Source organism: Pipistrellus kuhlii, unplaced genomic scaffold, assembly GCF_014108245.1.
Source record: "Pipistrellus kuhlii isolate mPipKuh1 unplaced genomic scaffold, mPipKuh1.p scaffold_m20_p_1, whole genome shotgun sequence".
Lineage (NCBI taxonomy): Eukaryota > Metazoa > Chordata > Mammalia > Chiroptera > Vespertilionidae > Pipistrellus > Pipistrellus kuhlii.
The window spans coordinates 25,753,178-25,769,078 of NW_023425404.1; the positions used below are offsets into that span (position 1 = coordinate 25,753,178).

Here is a 15,901-nt window from a genome sequence, read left to right on the forward strand (position 1 = left end):
TTTGTGGAGGAGCCACACTCAAGGGGCCAAATAGCCAGATGTGGCTTACGAGTTGCAGTTTGCTGACCATGGCCCTAGCAGGGGTCCTCAAACTTTTTAAAGTGGGGGCCAGATCACGGTCCCTCAGAGAGCTGGAGGGCCAGACTATATAAACTACTAATTCCTACTGTAACACCTGGGCTGCGCTCACTGCCCAAAAAACCTGGCGGGCCGGATCAGACTCCTCTGTGGGCCGCATGTGGCTCGCGGGCCGTAGTTTGAAGACGCCTGCCCTAGGGGATCAGGCCTAAGCCGGCAGTCAGACATTCCTCTCACAGCCTGGGGTTCTCACAGTCCAGGACCTTTTGCTCCTCACCACCCACTTGCAGTGGAGGTGGGAGAGGCTTCTGCCACTGCCACTGCCGCTGCTGCTGCACTTGTCAGCCATGAGCCAGGTTTCTGGCTGAGAGGCATTCCCCTTGTGGGAGCAAAATGACCACCAAGGGGGAGCTACTAAATTGAGCATCTGCCCCCAGTGGTCAGTATACATCATAGCAACTGGTCATTCTGCCATTCGGTCAATTTGCATATTAGGGTTTTATTATGTAGGATTAGTATTTTGTAGATACCCAGTCTCATTATCAAAACAAAAGCTAAAAGGTACCTCTTAATAGTGACAAAGTTATAAAACAACCACCCCCATTATTGATAGAACTGACTGCAACCACACACAATGAAACAATGTCCTCCCTGGCCTAGATTTTTCTATTCCTGGGCCTAAATTTCTCTGGTCCCAGTATCTGTCAGCAGTCTCAAGTTTAGGTAAATTTCCATTACATTAAAGGAACTATAACTACAAAAATATATCCTTAAAAATTTATAAAAATTCTACTAAAAAAAGTCCTTCAAATATCACTAAGACTTACATTTAAAATTCAACAGATTACCTTGGCACACAAAATACCTATAGAATGTTGAACTGAATCACATAATTAATGAGCTTTATTAACCCATCTATAAAATTCATTATTTCTGTTCCACATTTATTCTTGGAAAGAATTTTCAAAATGCCTGACTGAACTGGCACATTCATTTCTTTCAATCTTTTTAAAACAACTTCTTAATTTTAATTCATTAGAAATCTTTAAGCCCATGGAATTTGAACTTAAGAATATCCTTTATCATGTTGAAGACAGGGAGAGATATTCTTCAAGAGTATTATAGCCGAAACCGGTTTGGCTCAGTGGTAGAGCGTCGGTCTGCGGACTGAAAGGTCCCGGGTTCAATTCCGGTCAAGGGCATGTATGTTGGCTGTGGGCACATCCCTGATGGGGGATGTGCAGGAGGCGGCTGGTCGATGTTTCTCTCTCATCGATGTTTCTGACTCTCTATCTCTCTCCCTTCCTCTCTGTAAAACATCAATAAAATATATTAAAAAAAAAAAAAAGTATTATACATATTCTGGTCAAGAAAATTATCCCTTATAGTAACATTCCATTCTGAACATAATACGTGATTACTGTCCACCATTTCAAAATGTAAAGTTTAATTTTAATTCTACCTCTTTTAAGGAACCATCCCCAATAATATACCAAGAAGTGATCCTTTCCCTTAACTTAAGACTTCTATTATTTTCCACTTCGTCTGAGTTGTCCTGGTGTGCCCCAAAGAACCTAGGAAAGTTCACTGTGCATTGTAGGTACATCCTAGTTATCCAAATATGTTTATTATTTCAGTTAGTTTTTGTTTTTGTTTAATTTTCATCAAAGTTTTCTTAGCTAACTCAAGAGACACACACTGTCTCACAAGGCTTACAGGGGAGGCAGCATAGGCTCCTGAGATTCCTCAGCTTAAAGCAGTAATCACCAAAGCTCAACAATCAGGTAATCACAACAAACCAGCAAGCCCAAAATTAAAGCTTCAAGGAGTAGATGAAAAAAAAGCAGAGATGGCAAAAATGATAAATGTGGATGGATAAGGAGATTATATATTAAAAATGCAGTATAATTAAATGCTTTAGTCTGACTTCAAGACAAGCTGCAGATTTTCTCTGTTCAGCAGATTGTTTCTAGGAGTTAGCATTACAACCTTGGAAGTCTTGTTCACTTTGTCCTGCAGCATTTTTTCAGTTGATGCCAATGCTTCCATTGCTTCCCAGTTTTTCTCCCGAAGGTCCTAATCATTTTCAGAGAGAGTGATTTCAGTTTATCCATTATTGAAAGATTTTTGCTTTTTATTTCATCAGTATTTTGCACTGCATTTAAATGCTGGTTACTGCAAAATTATTTCAATGGGAAAATATGTACATTAGCAAAAAAAAAATAAAAAGCAATGTTTAGAAATTTGAATGAGAAAACAAAGATGCCCACTTTGCATGTTTTAGTATACATGTCAAATATGCCAGCTTTAAAGTAATTACTATGCACATGTGATAAAGAAGAAAGCATTTAAAACTAAAGGATTAAGGACAGAGCAAATACACAAAAATTGCTAAAAGCTTGATTTTTAAACAAGAACCACTATCACTCATGGGACATTACACTGCAACCTAACATTTTTTTTCTCTAAATATGTTTAATTTAATTAACACATTTCAAGTCTACCTAGGAATGACATAGTAACTCACTGTGCTTCTGTATCTTTCTTGGCATGGTCAAATATATATGCCATAAAGCAACCTGACATGAACTGTATGAGCTACTCGATCCAGGCAAACCAGGAGACAGGAAACTATAAAACACATTCTCTTGGAAAAGAAATAGAGGTCATTGGACACTGAACTCCGAAAGATCTATTTCACAGCATTTTATTAGCAAGTACAGAAAAGGACAATCTGCTATATTTCAGTTTTTGTTCAGATTCAGAAATCCAAAGAGATAAAAAACAAAAAATAAAAAGCCAATAATCACCATTTATTGAATGCTTACTTATGTACCCACCCAACACTGCACTTAGCGCTTCACAGAAATTCTCATTAATTCTCACAATCCTAAAAGGTATTTATTCCCACTGCATTGACAGGGAATCCACAGCTCAGGTAGGTTAGGAATTTGGTCAAGTGAACACTGCAAATGAATTGGCAGAACTAGCAATCTGCTTGCCTCTAGTATCCTGGCTTTTCTCACACACATCAATGCCTCTAGCACTGCTGCATTAGAATGGCATTTACTATGCTCTAGCTAGGATATTAGCAGTAGAGTGGCAATTTAATTCAGGTTTTGTGGCCAAGCAATGCTGTTAGTAACATTACAGAAACATACAAGGGCAATTCACATACCTAATTTTGACAAAATCAGGGGTGCAGAACATTTCAACTTGTTAAATTAACAAATTAATGCAAACTGAAAATTTTTATTTTCACTAGAAAACACATATCAATTTATTACCAATAGCCCCTAGTTTTCAACAGCATTTGTAACCTTGCTTACAACTTAGCAATCATACTTTTGTGTGCAAAAATTCCTTCTCTTGCCAAAACCGGTTTGGCTCAGTGGATAGAGTGTCGGTCTGCAGACTGAAAAGTCCCAGGTTCGATTCCGGTCAAGGGCTTGTACGTTGGTTGCGGGCACATCCCCAGTAGGGTGTGCAGGAGGCAGCTGGTCGATGTTTCTCTCTCATTGACATTTCTAGCTCTCTATCCCTTTCCCTTCCTCTCTGTGGAAAATCAATAAAATATATATATATATATTTTTTAAATTCCTTCTCTGCCAAAAATCTTTGTAATCTCACAGTTGTCACCTCTGGTCAAAAAGAAGTTTAAAAAAATCATCTTAATTTACTCTTTATCTATTTAATAAAAAATATTAAGATTTATACTTCTGAGGGCATTATCCCTTCCCATTTTAGCATAAAAGTATTCTAGAGTCCTAAGAGACCTTGATAACATGCTTATTAATTCCAAAAATTTGAACTATCTCAGTTAAAAAAGAAAAATTCCAGAAGGCTTGAATACAGTTAATTATTAAAATGAATACCAACATTACTTTTAGTTTACAAAAAAGCTAGCCCACTCAAAGTAAGAGGAAATAGCTTTGATTTTAAAATGTTGAACTTGAAAAAATAATTTTCCCAAATAAAAAATTAACAGAAAACAAACTGCATTTTACTTTTAAAATATTTTTAATCAGAAGATGTAATAATCATAGCTTCAACATTTTAAATAATATTCAAAAGTGTACAAAGTGGTCTTTTCACTTATTTTAAAAAGTCTGTTCTCCAATAAAATTAGCCCAATACTTCTCAAAAATCCTATACACAAAATAGTACTTAAAAAGACTAAGAAAAATATCTCAAGTAAAAGTAGATTTTAAAACATTCTGAAATGTGATATTTCAGAGAACAAATAAAACGAAAAGCTTTATTCTGATCAAGATTTGCTTACATTGTTTTTCTTCCTCTGGTGTTCAACAGCATCCTTCAAAGTATCGATCTCATTCCGGAGACCAGTGATTTCTTTCTCTCTTTCTGAAATTCTAAACCAGACATAAATGTTCACAGAAATATTTTGGGTAAACCGTGAATAAAATATTTGTTACTACAAAATAAAAACCTCAGGCAGATGGTGCTTTCAAAAACGCATTAACAGGCCAAATTCTTAAACTTAATTACCACAGAAAGCCATCTATGAATAAATTTTTACACTACTACATGCTGACATTTGTGTTAAACAATCCCCTAAGAAATAATTCATGCCGAAACCGGTTTGGCCCAGCGGTAGAGCTTCGGTCTGCGGACTGAAAGGTCCCAGGTTCAATTCCGGTCAAGGACATGTACATTGGTTGCGGGCACATCCCTGGTAGGGGGTGTGTAAGAGGCAGCTGGTCGATGTTTCTCTCTCATCAACGTTTCTAGCTCTCTATCCCTCTCCCTTCCTCTCTGTAAGAAAAATCAATAAAATGTATTTTTTTTAAAAAGTTATATGGATTTTTTTAAAAAAAGAAATAATTCATGAACACATAAACTGCTACAGTTGTAGTTCTCTCTATTTTTATGTAAGTTAATGAAGTAGCAGTAAAATCTCAATAATTCAGGGGTGTTCGTTAAAGCCAAAGTCCATTAGTAGGTTTTCCAAGTGTGTATGTTAAAAATTTTAAAATTAGTTTACTTGTTTTTACTTATTTAGAATAGATAACTTTGTGTAATTAGATACAATTAAGTATGTAAGAAGAGTTTAATTTCACAGAAAAGTATTCTATGTGTTACTCTAATTTTAATTTTATACTAATTAGTAGCCCAATGTACGAATTCATGCACATTGAAAGGAAATTAATTAGAAGATTCATGTGGTAATTAGGTTACTGCAAAAAATTATATGTCAAAATAGTATATGTAATATAGTATTATAAAATTAAAACACACGCAATTGGCGCCAGAGAGAGCTTTGTAAGTATCGTACATGTGCAAGTCAACGTTTACTTTTAAATTGCCAGTGCACATCATATGTACCGGCCTGTTGGTCAGTCAGTTGGTCGATGAATAAATCGTGAGATGATTCATGTTGAATGTCAACAACCACCAAATTTACAATTGACAATGACAGATCAAAACACACACATGCAATTGGCACCAGCGAGCACTTTACATGTATCATGCATGTACGAGTCAATGTTTATTTCTAAAATAGAGACTAGGTGCATGAATTTGTGCAGAGGTGGGATCCCTTGGCCTGGCTGGCAATTGAGGCCTATTAGGGGGCTGGCGGCTAGGGGGAGGGAACCTGGGAGGTTGGCAGGCCAACCAGCTCCCCTCCTCCATCAGGGCATTAGGGGGAGAGAGGGCCAGCTGAAGGGGTGGGGGAGAGGTGACGGGAGGTTGGCTGGGGAAGCACAATGACCACCTGCTTTGAGCATCTGCTCCCTAGTGGTCAGTGTGTGTCATAGCGACTGGTTGACAGGTCGGTCATAACAGTCTCTTAGACTTTTATATATATTAGAATGCCAATGAGCATCATATGTACCAGTCAGTCAGTAGGAAGATCAAATGGATAGATGTTCAGTCACTTAGCCTTTTATATATATATATATATATATATATATATATATATATATATATATATGTATGTATGTATATAGATCTAGTAAGTGCATAAATTCACCAGTCACATGTAAACAAATGCACAGGGCTGGAGTGTGGCTTAGCACAAGTGGGAACATCAGCTACAGGGTTAAAACTGCTGCAGAAAGTCTCACCACAGGGCAACAGACTCTATTCCTGTGAGCCATGAGGTGTGATCATGTGCTAATCATTTGCTGAACACTGTTAATTAGTGGTGACTTTTGGATTTAAATATGTAGACTATAATTGTAGAAATGTAATGTTTATTTATGTTGGCAAAGTTACTATAGTGTGTTCTCTAACACATGACCTATTTGCTATAATTTGTTAAAAATAACAGTGAAGTAATAACCAAAATAATACCTGTTAATTTATTTATAAGCAAATCTTGTTTAAAAGCATTTTAAAATTAACAATGTCAATTTTCAGATATATAACACATGGACCAGAAATTTTTATCCCTTAAATCCAAAGTCCATTAAATCGAGGTCCACAAAAACAATGATTTGCTATATTTCCAGAAGAGTGAAAATGATGTGGAAGCACTCTCTTAAATATTACTTTTTTCCAGAAGATAATAAAATCAGTTGTGAATTTCTTAAAGTGGCTAACCCACAATAAAAGTATGCAGTTAATGTAAGGTAGGTGTTCCCTTATAATTTTTATAACAGTCTCGAGGTTCCTGTTTTTCTGGTTCTATCTAATGAATTAGTGGAAAGCAATGGCAAAGGCTCACAATTCAATTCTGTTATAGTGGACAGCAGCTTGAATAGAAACTTAAATTACAAATAGATCTTTCCTAAGAATAAAGCTCTATATAAGGATTTGGCCAAATTAGGGCTCTGGGTCTGTCCCCACAGTCTGTTTCTGTATAGTCCTCAAACTAAGAGATAATTTTGTTTTTAAAGAATTAATATATATTTATTTATATTTGTATAGATTTATGTTTATTTAGATTAGTTATATCACCTAATAATAAATGTGTTTGACATTTAATATTTTGAAATATACCAATGTATCTGAAATGACCTTAAATATAGCCTCTTTAGAGAAAAGTACAGGTCAAGAATTTAAAAAAATATATTTTAGTTTAGAGAAAAAAAAAAAGTCTCCTCAGAAGAGAGCAACCATATAGATAAGGGTGTGGGGTTTTTGATGCATAAACAAAACTAAATTTTCATCATTCAATTCCATAATGATAGAATAAGTGACAAAATTTAAGTTAAAAAAGCCTTCAAAGTATATTTTATTGGATGCTTTTGGAATGCCCCAAAAAATAAGTAAAAATTTCCTTCAACAAAATGTTCAAAGAAATCCAAATACTATAAAAAGGTACATTAGCTAAATGTACCAAAGCAAAGGCACAGGTAAACTCTACTGATCTGCAGTTCAAATAATCCAAACAAGAACTGCAAAAATTTGGTGACCATTTGCAATGACAGCAAATTGCTTGTTTTATAACTACTTAGCACATAAAAAGTTACCAATTCTCAAATTAAGAACCAAAATTATTACTTACACTTTTAATAGTTCTTCATGTGGGGGAAAAGAAGATGCCTATTAAAAAGAGTTAAATGTTATTTCAAAACACAGCTTTCCAGAAGATTTTTAAAAATTAACTTTTTAGACATAAATTAAGACAATACCAAAGAACATGCCATATATTCCATATGTTTCCAAGTAATTTTAATAAAAACTATACAAATTTTTAAAATGTACTGAGCCCTAAATAGAATTTTTATTGTCACTACATGCTTAAACTCTTCATTTAATAATTTATCAATTTCCTACTAGGTGCAAAGCATGGAGCTAATACCTTCAAATTTTCATTGGGTGTATTTCCTATTTGACTGTACTAAGTTCCCAAGGTCAACAATACCATAAATGAAGTAAAAATAAAAATTAGGAAGAGTTAACTTGCATGTACCAAAAGTTAATTTTACATAATATGTAAAGGTATACAGCCCTTCACATGTGATATTTATTCCTTTATGACTCCAATATCTCAAACTAAACTACTATAAGCTTGTCATCAGAAACTAATTGTCTTGTCCCTGAAAAAACTTTCTAGTTTATTCATATACATTCATAGATTAAAGAATATTTTGTTAATATCATTTTAAAATTTTAACCAAGCAGAATTATATCTCAAAAGTTATTTAAATAGTGGTAAACTATCTATACTAATAAAAGCCTAGGTGGCCCTGGCGTGACGCCCTCATGGGCAATCAGGCCAGCAGGAGAGAGTAGTTGGGGGGAACCATGCCTGCAGGGGAGAGTAGTTAGGAGCAACCAGGCCAGTAGGGGAGGGCAGTTGGGGGCCATCGGGGGGGTGGGGGGGGGAGGGGAGACAGTTGAAGGCAAGATCAGGCCGGCAGGGGAGGTTAGTTGGGGGGGACCAGACTTGCAGGGGAGGGCAATTAGGGGTGACCTGGCTGGCAGGTGAAGGCAGTTGGGACAACCAGGCCAGCAGCAGAAGGCATTTGGGGGCGAGGTTGGGGAGGACTAGGCCTGCAAGGGAGGGCAATTAGGGGCGACCAGGCCTCCAGGGGAGGGCAGTTAGGGGCAACTAGGCTGGCAGGTGAGGGTAGTTGGGGGCAACCAGGCTGGCAGAGAAGGGCAGTTGGGAGCGAGATCAGGCTAGCAGAGGGCAGTTGGGCATGAGATATGGTCAGCAGAGGAGCACTTAGGCGTCAATCAGACCAGCAGGGGAGTGGTTTGGGGCGATCAGGGTGGCAGGCAGAAGTGATTAGGGACAATCATGCAGGCAGGCAGGCAGGCAGGCAGGCGGGTGGGTGGGCGGGCGAGCGAGCAGTTAGAAGCCAGCAATCTCAGATTGTAAGAAGGATGTCTGACTGCCAATTTAGACCTGATCCCATAGTTAAGACATGGGGGGGGGGGGGGGGGGGGAACAGACTGGAGAGGGTGCAGGCGAGGCTGAGGGACACCTCCCCCCAATATATAAATCTCGTGCACCAGGCCTCTAGTTACTTATATTACATATTTTTTAGTTTTTCCCCAATTATAGACATTTCATTTAGGGTTAAGGGGTAGTAGAGTATATACACGTAAGTTAAAAGTGAACTCATAGGACTTTAAACTGAGTTACTAAAAAAGGTCTTCTAGAAAATCTGAAAATACACACAGCCATACATAACAGATGTGGAATACACATTATTTGTGTATACACTGTACTTTATAGATTTTATCTTGGATATGGCATAGCAAATTGCTTTCTCTTTTTTTTCAGGAAATTTGATAAAACACTTATAAATAAAAACTTATAAATATCCTATCTAATAAAAGATTAATATGCAAATTTATCATACCTCTGCTACACCCATAAGCCAATCAGGAGTGAGTATGCAAATTAACCCAACCAATATAGCTGGAGTGAGCAGAAAGCTTGGGTTTCCCTGGCAATGGAAGAAGCTAAGCTCTCGGAGCCCTGGCCTCCGCTCAAGGCTACAAAGTTTCAATTACAGAAGATAAATAAATCCCAGATACTCAGGGCCTCCGCTTGGGTCACCAGGGGGCATGGCTGGCCTGTAAACGAACATAGGCCCCTCACCCAGGCCACCCCCACCCTGATTCGGGACACCCTTCAGGGCAAACCAGCCAGCCCCCACCAGTGTACTAGGCCTCTATCCTATCTAATAGAAGAGTAATATGCAAATTAACCACCATTCCAACACACAGGATGATGGCCCCCATGTAGACACAAGATGGCCACCACAAGATCCGCTGGCAGTTGGGAGGGACCAGGCCTATAGGGAGGGCAGTTGGGGGTGATCAAGCCTGCAGGAGAAGGCAATTAGGTGTGACCAGGCCAGCAGAGGAGGAAGTTGGAGATGACTGGGCCTGCAGAGAAGGGCAGTTAGGAGGGACCCAGGCCTGTAGGGGAAAGCAGTTAGGGGTGACCAGGCCAGCAGAGGAGGGCAGTCAGGGGCAATCAGGCTAGCAGGGGAGCAGTTAGTCATCAATTAGGCTGGCAGGGGGTGACCAGGCTGGCAGGCAGAAGGCAGACAGGCGAGCAGTCGTGAGTCAGCAGTTCTGGATTGTGAGAGATTCTACCAGTAGAATCAGGCCTAAACGAGTAGTCGGACATCCATCAAGCAGTCCCAGATTGGAGAGGGTGCAAGCTGGGCTGAGGGACACACCCCTCACCCCCGTGCATGAATTACATGCACAAGGCCTCTAGTTCTCAATGAAAAGACAAATTGGTAAGAATATTACCCAGCACATCATGGGTTATATAATTTTTCACCACATAAATATTTGGCAAGCCATCTCATAGTACCTACCTGGTGGTAGTTCTGTTGCTTCAGCTGTTCAATTTGGGATTTAAACAAATTGTTCTTGTCTTGTACCTCCTATTTAAACAAAAAGTAAACATTAATAACTGGATAGTTTTATTTTTACTTTGAAACCAGTAAAATTCTAAAATAGTAATAATTTTAAAGGGGCATAATAAGCCCTAATTATAAAATGAAAATAATTATATTATTTAGTAAGAGTCTGAAAGTGGTTATGTCTCAATGAAGAAAATCAGATCCAAAAACAGAGCCAAATACCTGTAAGAATTTAGTACAGAGTAACATTTTAAACCAAAAGGACAAATTCTAGTGATATTTTAGGCTAGCTGTTATTTTGTCGCAAGAGGCTGTCCCATGTATTGTAGCATGTTTAGCTTTATCCATGGTCTCCATTCACTAGGTATAGCACTCCACCAGCTGTGGCAAATAAAAGTTGTCTCTAGATATTGCTAAATGTCCCCTTAGGGGCAGAACTAATACATTAAAATAATCATCATGGATTATTGAACAATGCTGCTAGCCTTTTTTTTTTTAAGTTGAAATGTTATACTCATAACTTGCTCAGAAAGATTACATATGAATAAAACATTTCAACAAAAATATAATCATAAATGTATTAAAAGAAACATGTAAACGTATTTTTATGATCATAGCATGAGAGATACCTTTCATCCCAAGACCTGAAACTAAAAAAATTACTTATACTGGAGTACATAAAAGTTTTAAATTTCCAAAAGAGAAGGGGAAAAAAACACAGAAGAAAAACTTAGAACAAATCATCTCACATATGACAAGATTAATTTCCCTTATATGTTGAAAGGGATCATAAGTTAGTAAGAAAAAGTTAACATGGAGAAAAAATGTAGAAAAAATTAAAATGCAGATTCATATACAAAGGAAGAGTGCTTAACATCTCACACAATCAAATGCAAATTAAAACAATCTGACCATCTACCAAGCACCATACCAAATGTCTTGATCTTTGTCACTGTTGGATAAAAAGAAAACCCTCAGTTGGTACCGTGTTTCCCCGAAAATAAGACATCCTCCAAAAATAAGACCTAGCGCATGGAAAGATAAGACATCCCCTGAAAATAAGACCTAGCGCAACTTTGGGAGAAAAAATTAATATAAGACACTGTCTTATTTTCGGGGAAACAGGGTAGGAAGGTAGATCAGTAAAAATGCTTTTGGAGGATGATTTAGTATTATCAAACAAATTTAAAATTAATCTACTTGGAAGGGAGAAGGAACCTGACAAAACCAACCATTTGAGCAAGAAATTGAACAGGAGTAGTGAGAGACAATGCAGGATGCTATCACTTCAAATGAATGTTTTGTAAGTACTTTCAATATTAACTATATTAGGGTAAGGATACACTGATTTTTCTATTTCAACTATCACTTTCAGAAAGGAGAAAAACAACTCCACATAATTCTTTGATCCCAAATTTCATTTCTAGGAATTTTAGGTAGAGATATACTAACAAAAGTATTGAAAATGTGTGTGCAAGAATGAATATTCACTGAATTGCTGTAACAAGGATATTCACTGTAGAACTGCTGTAACAAAAAACTGTAAATAATCTAGGTATCCATAAACTAGGATGATAAAATTATATCATAAAATACCATGAAGCCATTAAAAATTAAAGACAGAAAAGTGTTTATGTGAAAAGATCTCAAAAACATTATTAAATGAGGATGGGGAGTAAACACAAAAGTATGAATGGTTAAATATGGAAGACAAGAATACATACATATGCATGGAATGTTCTCAAAAGATATACAAATGAATAAAGCAAGTCATCTTTGAGAAATGGGACCCAGCAGCTGTGTGGGAGGGAGGGTCATTCTGTATTCTGTTTTCTTCTGTAGTAGTTAAAATTGTATTTAAAACATATACATAATTCATACAATGATTAAACATTCACCTGTAGCAGCTTTGTTTTGCTAGAAAGATCACTCTCCCTCTCTTTTAGCATATTTTCCACTCTCTTCATTTCATTTTCCTTTTCTTTCAACCTAGAATTTTTACAAACACCTTATATTTAGTTATACACATAAAAAAGAATAAGCAGACTCCAATACCACATATAAGATAAAAAAAGATAGCAGAAACAATGCCTACCAGCTTTCTTCCCATATTACATCAACTTATAAATTTAAAAGATAATTATTTCCAGAATTATTCAACTCAAAGTCAAGTACTTCCTAACACAATTTATTTCATATTTAACAGTTCTTAGGCAAGTATGGCTTTATCTAGGATAAAAATCTAAAAAGCCATAATTATTGATATTTAGCCCTAAAACTTTATTCCCAACCCTTTGTACTAAAGAAATGCTACATATAATTTCATCTGGTTCTCCCTAATCCAACCGATGACATAACAACAAAACAAATCTCTTAAAGGGAATTCTATAGGGAACCAAAAAGATAAAGTCCAGGTACCCTTCTCACCACTGTAAACTGATTCAGTTTAAGATAACAAACTTTATAAACTAAAAAAAATTTTATAAGATAAAACATTCAATATTTTTATTATTCTTCAGGGCATACTGATGACAATAGATACCATTTTCCAAGAGTCAATATTTATTATCAAGTTATGATTAAAATTAGCATCTGGTTAATTAAAACATATTATTCTTTCAAATACTAAAATAATCTTAATTTAAAATAATTCTTACCTCTCTTTACAATAATTGCATACTTTGTTTAAAAAACAACAACAAACTTAACACCAGTTAATAATAAGCAGAAAGAGTATTTCAGAAAATTATAGTTTGAAGGGCTGTGAAAAGATAAAGTCTCCAGGTATCTGAAAATATTTAAAGGGGCCATGTTTATTTAGTTTTTACTTATTCTTTTTTTTTATTGTTGCTAATATTACAGATGACTTCCATTTTCTCCTTTTTTGCACCCTCTACCCAACCACCACCCCACCCAAGCTTTCCCATGCTATTATGCATGTTCATGGGTGATGCATATACTAGAGGCCCAGTGCAGGAATTTGTACACCAGTGGGGTCCCTCGGCCGGCCTGCTGGATCAGGCCGAAACCAGCTCTCTGACATCCCCTGAGGAGTTCCAGATTGTACAAGGGTGCAGGCCAGGCCAAAGGACTCCCACCAGTGCACAATTGGGGCCAGAAGGGACACGGGAGGTTGGCCAAAAAGGGAAAGACCATGGGAGGGCTCCAGGGCATGTCCTGCCTGTCTTGCTCAGTCCCAACCAGCCAAACCCCAGCAGCAAGCTAACCTACCAGTCGGAGCATCTGTCCCCAGTTGGTCAGTGCATGTCATAGCAACTGGTCAACCAGTCAACTGCCCCCTGGTGATCAGTGCACATCATAGCGAGTGGCTGAGCAGCCTTAGCATATCATTAGCATATTACGCTTTGATTGGTTGAACGGATGAATGGACACTTAGCTTATTGGGCTTTTATAATATTATATAGTATGTTCTTTGGTTAACCTCTTCCTATCCCCTCCTCCTCCCACTCCTCCACCCCTAGCCCCCAAGGTCTGTTATTATGTTCCTTGCATCCATACTCTGGACCTATTTTGTTCCTCAATTTATTTTGTTCATTAGATTCCACATAAGAGTGAGATCACGAGATATTTGTCTTTCTCTGACTGGCTTATTTCACTTAGCATAATACTCTCCAAGTCCCTCCATGCTATCTTAAAGGGTAAGAGATCTTTCTTCTTCACAACCATATAGTATTCCCTGATGTACATGTACCATAGCTTTCTTATCTACTCATATACTGATGAGTACTTGGGCTACTTCCAGATCTTAACTATTGTAAATAGCACTGCTATGAATATAGGGATATATTCCCAGAAGTGGGATCGCTGGGTGAAACAGCAGATCCTTTTTTAATGTTATGAGGAACCTTCATACTGTTTTCCACAGTGGCTGCACCAATCTGCATTCCCACCAGCAGTGTTACAAGAGTTCCCTCTTCTGAAGAGCCCATATTTTAATATACCAAACAGAGACTCCGCTTATTTGCCTCTGAACTACAATTCCTATTTAACCAGAAAGTTAATGATTTAAAAGAAACTCATTATAATATTCAAGCACATTCTGAAAAATAATGAAAACTTTCTCTTTAAATGTTGGCTAAAAATATACTTACACAGTCTCAAGTTCTTCATGCCGTGAGGCAGAACAGGCCTAAGAAACAGATTCACATTTTCAATTCTAACATCAAAAAGATCAGGCACTATAAAATACCTCACCAATAAAATGAAAACATAATTATATGTGGTAAATATAAAAGATAGAATGAGTTTTCTTTAATTTCCCCCCTTAGATTTTGCTTTTTTTTTTAACAGATTTCTAAAGTAATTTTAAGTTTACAAAATAATTTATTAAAAATTACAAAGCTCTAACTTGATTTTTAATATCCATTTCTTTAAAGGATTAGAGAATAGGCTAAGAAAGTTGTCTAAGGACACAGGGAATGATCTGAGTTTCTAATCCATACCAATCTCTTGATCCCAATGGTATGTTACTTCCCTACATGTCTTTGATACGTAATTTTTGTTTAAAGATTAAAAAAAAAAAAAATCTATATTAATCAATACCAAATTAAGTAACATTCTGACTCCACATCAGTAATGTCATAAACTCTACCAACTTTTTAAATAGTAAATTTATTGAAGTGTCATTAGTTAATAAGATTACAGGGGTGTTGACTGTGTAGTTCTATGACCCCATAATCTGTAATTGCATTGTGTGCCACTACCCAAAGTCAAATCTTCTTCCTTCACCATTTATTTAACTCCTTTTACTCTTTATAATCCCTTTCCCTCTGGTAACCATACTGTTGTTCTGTGTCTATGAGTTTTACAATAATAATTTTTAAGCAAATAAGTTCAGAGAACAGATTACCTTCTTTGCTTTCTAATACAGTAAAATAAAAACTGCTCATTTTTATGTAATATTCTGATTGTCTACTTATACTATACCTCTTTCAAGTTATGTTGTGCTATCTCCTGAACATGAGCTTTTAAAGATTCATTTTCTTCTTGAAGATCCTGAAAAAGAGTAGGTATGAATTGAAATAATATTCAAGTATAAAAAAGATGTTTTCTTTGTCTTTATCTTCTCACCTGTAACCATTTCCCGCTATTGGATAGATCTTTCTCCTTTTCTTCTAAAACAGTCTTCAAGGTATTCATCTGTTCCTCCTTTCCTTTTAATCTGACAGTAAGTTAAGAAGAATTATCAATGAAAATGTTACAAGACTATATACAAAGCAAAAATAATGGAGACTGGGAAAGATATATTTTAGGTTATATTTATACCCCAAGCTAATTTAAATAAATTAAAAATTAAGCATGCAAGATTTTGGAGATAACATATTAAAAAGCATAGGATGATTAAACCCATCTATCACTGAAAATCCAGATATTGACTAAACTAGGATAGCTGTAGTCCCACTCCATATCATGCTATTTAAGTCAATACCAGCAAATTTAGATGGCTTATTACAAGTATATAGTTTGGTTTTGAAATATATAGCCAGTTCCACAGT

General features: G+C 36.5%; 1 protein-coding gene across 16 annotated transcripts in view; it reads right to left on the reverse strand.

The window, feature by feature from the left end:
- Positions 1 to 15,901, reverse strand: part of KTN1 (kinectin 1) — a 99,995-nt gene that overhangs the window by 23,836 nt on the left and 60,258 nt on the right. For 13 of the 16 annotated variants that reach the window (XM_036435923.2, XM_036435912.2, XM_036435932.2 and 10 more), the window contains 8 exons: positions 15,477 to 15,567; positions 15,333 to 15,401; positions 14,498 to 14,535; positions 12,284 to 12,374; positions 10,338 to 10,406; positions 7,553 to 7,590; positions 4,361 to 4,451; positions 2,068 to 2,154 (listed from right to left, as the gene is read on the reverse strand). In XM_036435923.2, coding sequence (XP_036291816.1) covers positions 2,068 to 2,154; positions 4,361 to 4,451; positions 7,553 to 7,590; positions 10,338 to 10,406; positions 12,284 to 12,374; positions 14,498 to 14,535; positions 15,333 to 15,401; positions 15,477 to 15,567 — 574 coding nt within the window. The remainder of the gene's footprint in view (positions 1 to 2,067; positions 2,155 to 4,360; positions 4,452 to 7,552; positions 7,591 to 10,337; positions 10,407 to 12,283; positions 12,375 to 14,497; positions 14,536 to 15,332; positions 15,402 to 15,476; positions 15,568 to 15,901) is intronic. The other 3 variants (XM_036435966.2, XM_036435957.2, XM_036435893.2) reach the window with 1 other exon arrangement.